This window comes from Gadus chalcogrammus, chromosome 6 (assembly GCF_026213295.1).
Source record: "Gadus chalcogrammus isolate NIFS_2021 chromosome 6, NIFS_Gcha_1.0, whole genome shotgun sequence".
NCBI classification, from domain to species: Eukaryota; Metazoa; Chordata; class Actinopteri; order Gadiformes; family Gadidae; genus Gadus; species Gadus chalcogrammus.
In genome coordinates this window covers 11,009,822-11,019,821 of record NC_079417.1, presented here as the reverse complement: position 1 = coordinate 11,019,821, position 10,000 = coordinate 11,009,822, and the positions used below count along the sequence as shown (strand labels likewise).

The window sequence follows — 10,000 nt, the reverse complement described above, 5'->3', positions numbered from 1 at the left end:
CTGTGATCATCATCGTCGTCAGTGGAAGAAGTGGTACTACGCTGTCTCTGCACACGTTGACATCCATTCAACACACAGAGTGGGCTCAGGCTGGCAGGTTGCTGCACAAGCACCATGGAGGACAGGACACCCAAGGAAGAGAGCAGCGGCAGCAGCAGCACCCATAAAGGACAAGAATCGCAGTCTTACCAACGGAGGATGTGGAAAAATTTCACAGGGAAAACCAAACCGTGGCTGAGCCCGAAATTGGGCTCCGAGCGTCGAAGTTCCGGAGGGGCAGATGGCAGTAAGAAGGAATCGGGTCTGTGGATGTTTAAAAGGAAAAAGAAACAGATGGACCGCGTCTTTTCGTCGTCCCAGCCCAATCTGTCCAGCTCTCATCCGCCGTCGTTCAAGGGGGGCGAGTCTCCTGGAGGTGACCCGCTCCCCGGTACCAGCGCAGGGGGTCCCATGCAACCCCTGATGGGGGCAGCAGCCGGACCTACAGGGAGCAAGCCTGAGCTGACCACGCACGGCAGCCCCAAGCTCGCCGTCACTCAGCTGATTCTGTCCCAACAGAAGAGCTCCTCTCTCGGCTCGGCGTGCTTCGAGAAGCTGGTGGTGGACCCAGCTGTGTTGGCGTTGGGCGAGGAGGCTGAGTTGCGTAAAAACGCAAGCGACTCGGTGAGTTATGGAACCGGTGTGGTGGAACCGGTGTGGTGAAACGCGTGAAGACAGTGAAGACAGCATCCTGTCCTCGTGCAAAACACAAATGCGTGCATGAATACTACACACACATCCTCATCCAAAGAAAATTAAGTTTCAGATGCATTGGGCCAAGCACGTTTTTGATACTGGATGATGATTAACCTATTCTGCCTCCATCACGCCATGCATCAATCACTTATATCGCTATTAAAATTATACTGATTAGCATTCTTGATGGTGCTCCTTTTAGTTATTGGTGGCGTGCACCCGGTGGATAATGGGTTGTGATAGTGGAATTTCTTATCAGTCCTGTCGCTTGTTCAAATTGATGGTTGTGGTAAATAAGCCATGCGTGCCATTTGGCTCAATTTGTTTTATAAAATATGTTGTGTCAGTGCTACTGCTTTTTGTGACAATACAGAGACTGACCCATAGTTTGCTAGGGTTCGATTGCTCATCATCACCACCGTTTTACTACATATTCCCCAAGGGCCTTTCCCACGTTGTCTCTCACTTCTCTTTAGGCACATGCTTATCCGTTAAGCTTTAACGCCTAGAATAACTACAAACAAGTTCAACACTCTTTCCATGTATTCCATTATGCTACTGTGATGTGTTTGTGAGAATAGCAAAAAAAAGTAACACAAGGTTGCCCATCAGGACATTTTTATTGTGTATCCAATCCCATATCGGGATTAGGATTGATGTTACTAATATAGGCCTACTATTATACGGTCCGGGGGTTCCCAGATTTATGGTTGGGTTAGAACGAAAACCGCTGTCAGAGTCCACCGCCTGGATTCAGCCCCAGGCAGCGACGTTATATGAAATAAGATGCATTTCGTTCAGCTGACTGCTGAAGTCTGTGCAGACTATAGCCTTTTAATCAATGAGCTTCCCCACTCTTTTTTGGTTTTAATCACACACAATGGCAGTTCTGTTGGTGTCATCATGTTGGTAAGTGTATTTGGCAAGAGGATCATTCTTAAGTGCCCTTCTCTGGAGTGGAGTCGAGGCCATGCAGTTCTCATCCCTCCCTTGAATTGGCTGTATAGTAGGGTGGTAACCATGAACTCGATGGAATATCACACACTCTCATCAGAAGTCTATCAAGCCCCTTAACGCATGAGAACCTCCTGTTTACTCCGGGATACATCCGGTGGTGAACAATGTTTTCAAGGATTGTTTCTTGAATCGCGGGTTTTTAGTACGTTGCTTTTTGGCATGGTTCACTTCTTCGGGCCATAGAGGAGCAGTATGTTCATGTATGTGTTTATTTTTTATATATTTTTACTGCGGTCTGTGTTTGTGGTATTATCTTGATTGCTTACTACTGTATATCCTGCTGTTTACTTGGAGTTGCACAAAGGATGCAAAACAGAGAAGAAAACACATAAAAAGCAACAACTAAGAAATACCTATATATTAATTAAGCAAATGTTTAGTTCATTTCAATTGTTTTGGTATGCATCCACAATTATCACATCTTAGCAAGACAACTGATGATTTTCTGCATATTTGTTCATAATGTTGACATTCAAGGAGCCCCTATTTGAATAGAAACGCTTAATTGCATAACAGTGATATATCTGGAGTTTCAATTTTCATTTGTAATCTACTCGCTTTTTATTGACACATAATTCCACAGCCCCTAAAGGTAGCTCTTTAATATTCCCTGGTTATATTTCAGTGAGAGGCTAGGGGGCTGAGAGAGGGAAAACAAACAAACAGAACTAACAAGACACACAGAACGTTTACTGACTTTCTTTTTCCAGCTTGTTTTATGTACAAAGACGCTGCAGTATATATGGTTGATAGATACGAACGTTCACTTATAGGCCTAATCATTTTCAACGTTGAATTTGAACATTATCGTTTAACAATATATTTTTCCAAATGCTTATATATATTTTTTTATAATTTTTAAATAGAGGTATGAATACCTAAAGGACAGCTTATCTTTTTCTCACTATACCAAACCAATTCTTAAATTCTACATCTTGTGGGACTGGAGCAACCATGAAAACAATGACTGAATCTTATCCCAACAGGATACCCCTAAAAGCCTCCACTATTACAGAACCAAGTGTGCACTTAATGCCAGACACACAGGTATCTGTTGATGAAGGGAAAATGAACCTGCCTTTAGAAGCCTACAATTCGTTTTGTTGCTTCTAGAGGCCTCTCCTCCCCTAGCTATCTTCTTCTGTCCGTTCATATGGGGAGATGTAAAATATTCAACACTGTTGCTGGTGATCAAGGTTTCTGTGTCATCATTGTGACACCAAGCTATACCACACCCGTTGTCGTGTAAAACTTAAACATCCATCGCTTCATGTTTGGTTTGACGCTTGCTTTTTCTGCTGTTCTCCTCTCTAATTGTGGAACACATGAGACCAAATGATGTTATGGTTCACGTTCTCCTGTTACATATTCTATCATGTAAAGCAATTACAGCCTGTGTGATGCAATTAGTGTTGCAGCGATAGCAACACTATAACATACATACATAGCAGTGCTCATAATATGGTGTTGTATTACTCAAATGGAACTTAGTTATCTGCCTTTTTTGCCAAGTCATATATTAGATGCTCTCAAGGAATACAAATATTACAGAAGAAGCTCCTACTATGTGAAACATGGATATCAACAAGTACATTGATATCCGTATTTAGTTGTTGTTGCATTAGACTGCAACCCTGTGGGTAGAGAGTGCTCCATATTGGCGTATTATCTGGGTTGTGGCTCTGCTTGAGGAGCTTTTTTGGCTGGTGGACGACCATCCCGCCTGTGGTCCCCCTTGATGGCGAAGCTGTCATTGGCATTTTAACTGAGATGGATGTCCACTGCCTCCTCCCTTGTGGGACACACCCAGCGCAGGCTGACTGCCTGCCAGCCCCACGATGGATGCTGAGCCCTTCATGGGTGTCTGGGAGTTAGAGGAGGGTGTGAAAACACAATCTCGCTAGAGAGAAAGCTTGAGGGATGCCGTTCGTGGACGTTGAAAGGTTTATGTTGCCACCTTCTGATTAGATGCCACCCTTTTGTATTTCTGGCAGGAGCCACTCCATGTTACTACCATGCATGCTGTGTTGGAGCTGCGGTGGGCACAACACAGCATCCTGAATGTTAATGTTCGTTTGTGTGTCTCTGTCGCTGTGTAGCTGTGTAATTAATAAAAGGAAAAAGGTTGAATTCACTTCAAGGAAAACGTCCATTTGTAAAAGTGCTTAGCTCAGTCCAGGTTCCGGGAGATGGCAGCAGCCCCAAAAGGTCAGGCCTAGACGGGGATTAATCACACAGCTGAGCCTCGTCTGGGGCCTCCTGACACAACTCTGTCCATACCTGATGCATGTTGTTATACTGACCTGAATGCATGACTTTGCTCTTCTCTTTCTTTCATTCTCTCTGATAGCATTATATATTGTAAGATTCATATATGCGTCATTCAGCTTTATTCTCAATCCCAAGAGGAGCTGTTCCCGAAATTGAGGTCATTCTCATGTTGAGAGCTTAATGAGATCAACGTTCAATGTAACGACACTCTATCGCTCTGCACAATAAGAAATTAGCTTCAAATAATGTGAGCGAGATTTGATAAGGGATCAAATCCTGTCAGTGTTTCTGAGAGAGATTAGGGCGAGTTGTAATGAAGGGAGGCTAACCAGCGCCAACCTATATCCTAACTGGGGCAGGTTAGCATCGGGGCTAGTGACTTTCACTTCAAGGTCCTGGCCCACACCTCGCAGGCCATCCATTCCACTGGCCCACCCACCTGTCCGTCCACCGCATGAAGGTGGGACACATTGCATTATTTTGTTCCTTTACATTGGGATCACAAAGTGTTTTCCTTCATGTAGATCTCATGGATATTCATTATACTGGAAGCTGGACTGTGTTTTTGAGATTCAAGTGTTGTTGTGTTTGGTGCTGTTTAAAGCTGCAGTGTTTAAATACATTTTACATTCACCTGCTCGGTAAGTGAAGGCCAACCTTGGGGCAAAGTGTTTGAAGACTTTTGTAATACAATAGGTTGTGAACAAATGGACAAAAATCAGGGCAAGAGACACTGAGCAAATATTTCCTACGCAAAAAATGACTCGTCCAGAACCAGTCGGAAATCAACTGAAACTATAATTGTATTTGGAACAGTTTTTGATGTAAAGGAAAACGTTAATATGTTTATATTCCCCCACCCTTCCCTTCCCACGATACGTGGCCTATACCGGCCTGTTTACTGGCCTGTATTGTGTTAGGGGCCAGTAGGTACTTCGGATCAATATGTACAACAGAGCACCACTACGATCGAGTAGCCAAGTGGCAGGTGATGAAGTTCCTTGATATATTTATAAATTGCATTTAGTTTGTAAATGTAAAGGTCATAGTTTACAAGTAATGCATTTTTTTCATATCATCGAGCTGAATGGAACAGTCCTCTGATGGCATCAATAGTGGTAAACTCCATTGGTAGACCCATATTAAAACTTTCTCTTATATGTCTTCATCTTGTTTGCACTACAAGCCAACATTTACTTGCAATGCGGTTCTCAAGGTTGCTTTGTTTTGATAACATGACGTGTGAAGTTGTACACCGTCGGAAACAACCTCGGAAATATCCTCAAAAACGGTGTCTCCAAAACCTAGATAGATAGATGAATACTTTATGGATCCCCAGGGGAGATTCAAAACATGGCTGTATTAAAGAATATACACCCACTAATTATAATCCCCCCCATCAGCAAACTGCCATTGGTTACACTATTTTACTCTTGGATTAAAATGTGTGTGAAACTCCATTATAATTGAATCCTTTAAACGAGGCACGTCTGAGGAAGCGTAAACCTCTTGGGCCCTTATAGTATAACGCCACGGTGTGTGTTAAGATTTGTGGAGCAGGAGCTTCCTCTGGCCAGCGGTTGATTTGGATGACCTCGTCTGAGAGAGGGTTCAGTTTCTCTAGTAGAACCACATGTGTATGGCGTATTTTATATTCATATATATATGTTCACATCGCTCATTATACCCCACCTACACAACACCGATACTTATTTTTTTTTAGAAAGGGATCATAGTCACGAGTGTAACACTCCTTCCTAGAACTCTTAGCCAAAAAAAGATGCATTCTCTCTAAAGCTTTTGTCCTTTCTTGGCTATAGAAACATGGCGGTAAAAAATGGCGGCCCCCTGGAAGAGGACCTTCCCTATGTAGATATAAAGGGTTCATTCTGCTGAGTCCGTTCCGCTAGATTACACCAAAACCTACACACTTCACCTTTAATTGATTTGTGAACATGTTTTTCCTGTCTTAATGCCTAATCTTGGCACCCCATGAGAACAGATAACCCCTCTAAAACACACCAGCCCCTAGCCGTGTGGCTCCTCTTTGCAGGGATAGCTGCAGTCTGGATGTCCTTGTCCGTCTCTGACGTCTGTCGCTATCAGATCCTTATCTTAGCCAGTATGAACCTCTTGTGGAACCTGCTAAGATAAAGCTTACCGGTAGCACTTTAGAATAACTGCAACTGTCAAGCCTTAATTAATCATAAGTAAATAGTGAACTCCTCATTGAAATAGCATTGGTCAACGCTTGATAAATGCTGAATTCAATATGTATTCTCACTATTTACTACTCATTTATGTTAATTGATTCTTCAAACTTGCAGTTATTCTAAAATGCTACCAGCTCCCCTTGTTTGACAGCCAACAAAAGCCTAATTGTACACAGGCAGACTATGTACATAAGCATACACACACAAACACTCTCTGTCTGTCTGTCTCAATCCATCCATCCCCAGGCACTGAAAGTGTTTAGAAGCGTTAAGGCGAATATTCTCAGATGGCAGATCACCGAGATATTCAAATATAGTTAGACAGTCAAATCCTTTGTTTGTTCAGTTTGGTTTATTGGGAATATTTCATACTGTGACAGAAATCCTGCTCATTAATTAGATAATTCCACTCAATGTTGATGCATGGCTATTGTTGGGCTATTGACTTTAGCTGCACTGACAAGCAGATCTTATCTCACACGCATATTACGTCTTTTCATCGATGGGGCGTATTGTACACTCGATGAAGGCAAAAGAAGCATAGACTAAACAAATTAATTAATCAAATTACCAGGAATCCTAATGGGTTATTATTCTATGACTTGTTCTTGATGTTATGTAACGTCATCAAAGTAATACTTTACACGTTATGGAATAATTAGCTTACCTAGGTTGAAGTATCTTCTGTTTTATACAATCACTTGTCTGCATGGCATCTGGCTTACATAATTATCTCTCTCTCCCCAATAACTTTTAAGGAGAACATGATGTATACCTAATGTTGAGAACTAATGGACGAGTGAGTGCTTTCGTCATCAGAGGACACAATCCAGAGCCGTTCACCAGTCTACTATAGACTGAAGTGTCGTTTGCCCTCTGTGTTGGTGCTTTTCAAGCAAACAAGATCATCGTTGGCTTATGAGCGCGCATAGCTTACTGCATGAAAATAACAGATTTTAAACCGCCAAACGTGACACAAATATCCAATCGCTGTCAGATGATGTTGGACAGAATAGGTTGCATGGCTCACTGTCAACCTTGTATCTGAAATGCGGATCTAGTTCAGACTCTCAACACACTCACACATTCACAGAGAGACGCAAGAACGTGCATACCCAACCTAATGGCATTCAAAAGTATTTTCAGCATTCATTATGCCAAATAATACTCAGATCCAACTTTGTACTGAGAACCTTATTAGTGGATGTGGAACTACAGCGTATGTGTTAGATGTGGAATACCATCTCTGTGATCTGCCATCTGAGAATATTCGCCTGAAAGCACTGAGAAACATAAATGGACGAGAGACCATCAAACCATCCCACACAGGTGGGCTCGCTCCGTGCGCTCACAACAAAATGCATTATGATGAGTAAAAAAAGGAGTGAGGTGGGGGTCCTAATGTTAATAACATTAGCATTAGGACCCCCCTAATGCTAATAACATTCTCATAAGCATAACTGATGATAATAATATTAGCATGAATGAATAACATGCTAATAACATTAACATGAGCCCTTTGAAACCCAATGAGTTTTGCCACCTTGCCATTCAAGAGGTACTGACTATTTGTGAATGAGCCACCATGTTAAAGGAGGGAGATTGTTAGCCCAATAGCCACGCAGAGCTCGCAGTGGAGTGCGAGCTCCTTGGGTTGAGGCATTAGGTATCACAAACTAATGTCAGTTATAATCCCACAAAGACCTTTTGCTTTCCCAGGCAATACCAGCCTGGTTCAAACAGAATAGAAATAGGCCCACAGGCGGTTATATGCATTCAGGGAAGACCTTCGTTTTTAAGTAAAAATACAACCAGTTCAAATATTGGCAATTTAAAGCAATTTATACACACCCTTTATCTAACATATGGGGTTGTAGACAATAGGCCTCTTGCTCAAGACTACATACAGGTATACTGTAATCATTGCAATACCGAAGCCATGAGCACCATAAGCAGACTTCATAGAACCCCATCTTTGATTACATGTATATCGTTTACTTACACTATAATTAGTATTAAACGTTTCGAGCAAGTGTCTTCCACAGCACCATCAGCTGGTTGGAGGGAGGGAGCAAGGTGCAGAGGCTGAGATAATAGAGTGCATACGACCGTTCATATGAAGATGGAGTGGGACATAAAACATCCTCTCTCTGCCCTTTCATATGGCGTCCAGCCAAGAAGATATGAGCTGTATTTTGTGGTAGCTAGCGTGAAGTAATGCTGGTTTAATGCAGCTGGAATTTATTATCATTACAGACCAAAGAAACCATATACTTCCGGAAAACAACGTTTTTTTATCGACAACGCAACTCGGAATAAACCCTTTATTTATTCTAATAAAGGGGTGAATATAGTAGTGAGCCCCGGACAGTGGGCCCACTGTGGTGATCACCCAACAGTGGGCTCACTCCAGAGATAGAGCAGGGAGACACCCTGAGGGCCCGGCTTAAGACAGGGAGGCCACCGACTCTCCCCGCCGCCCCAGGATGGAGCTCGTGCTGTTGCTGCGTCCCAGTCAGCCGAGGCGGTCTCTCAGTCTCATTTCCCCTCAAGCGTGGAACAAACAGTGAAATGGTTACTCTAGATTAATATCTAAGGTGTCTTTTTGTTTTTCGAACAACATGTCTTATTATGCAAATGTCTATTACAAAGGCAAATATAAAGGTAAGGGGACAGGGAGGATCCTCTCAACTGAGTTGTGGAAAGCCTCCACCTGTCATTCTGCTGTGTGGACTGCACTCTAACACTTTTAATCCCTTGTATTTGATAATTTCCACAAAGATTTTGGTGAGTTTTTGCTCATTTAATGTTGATTGAAATTCCATAGTAGGATTTTCAAATGAAAAAAGCAAAAAGCAACACTGTAGAGCTGTGGTTCATTGAAAAAATTGAGAAACTGGACGACAAGAAACCTATAGTAGGTCAGCTGAAAAGGATCTTATCAATGAGCAGAAAAGCAGAAGAGACCGGAGAGGAAAGTGATGGTGCCCAGGTGGAGGAAGCAGAGGTGAGCTCAACTGCGCTACAGGAAAACAAGTAGCTTATTTACATCCACACATTTTTCTGGATTCAAACATGTTCTTTCCCCATCCAGTCGGCAGAAGGAAACATAGCTATTTTTATGTATCTGCAAACAACGGAAACGTTGATTCTCAATATTTTTCAAGCAAAAAAATCATTTCAGTAAAATAAACATTTAATAATAGTTCTAAATTTAAGGCTAATCCAGTGAATGGAAACCGGTATCTCTTATCCACAAAGAGTAAATAGTCTTGAAAAATGGAGGCTTGTAGAGACCTCTGCTAGAACAAACGTAGCAGCTTTGGTTACATAATGTGTAAAGGATATGGAAACGTGACAAAATACCGAGCACAGAAAGAGAAAAGCCTCTGGTTAGAATTAACAGTGGAGAAAAAGCCTGGTTAGAAATAACAGAGTCCAGCAGTCCCACAGAACCTGAATTTAAACACTGAAAACACCCGCCCAAACAATGCTTGAGGCCAGAGACATTAACTCTGCTGTAAAAGGTTAGAGAGAGAAGAGACCTTTGGGAGGTATCATTTCTGAGGTATCAATAAATGCGCTCGCTATGCTCAGATGTTGCAGTGATCACAAGGTAGGCTTTGGCCATATAGGCAAGCAGAGGAAAGGTGTGTTCATTGTCCTTCCATCAATCCAGCTGACTGGCACTAAGGGGAATGGACGGCTTGTTCCTGTCTAATTCAGTTTGGTTTGCCACTTGCTGCTGTCTCCTTCGCCAGATC

General features: G+C 42.4%; 1 protein-coding gene across 1 annotated transcript in view; it reads left to right on the top strand.

The window, feature by feature from the left end:
• The first annotated feature begins 100 nt into the window (after positions 1–100).
• The window catches only part of LOC130384301 (multiple C2 and transmembrane domain-containing protein 1-like), an 88,654-nt gene continuing 78,754 nt past the window's right edge, over positions 101–10,000 (top strand). The window contains exon 1 of the mRNA XM_056592423.1: positions 101–663. Within this exon, the coding sequence (XP_056448398.1) occupies positions 115–663 (549 nt within the window). The 5' untranslated portion in view covers positions 101–114. The remainder of the gene's footprint in view (positions 664–10,000) is intronic.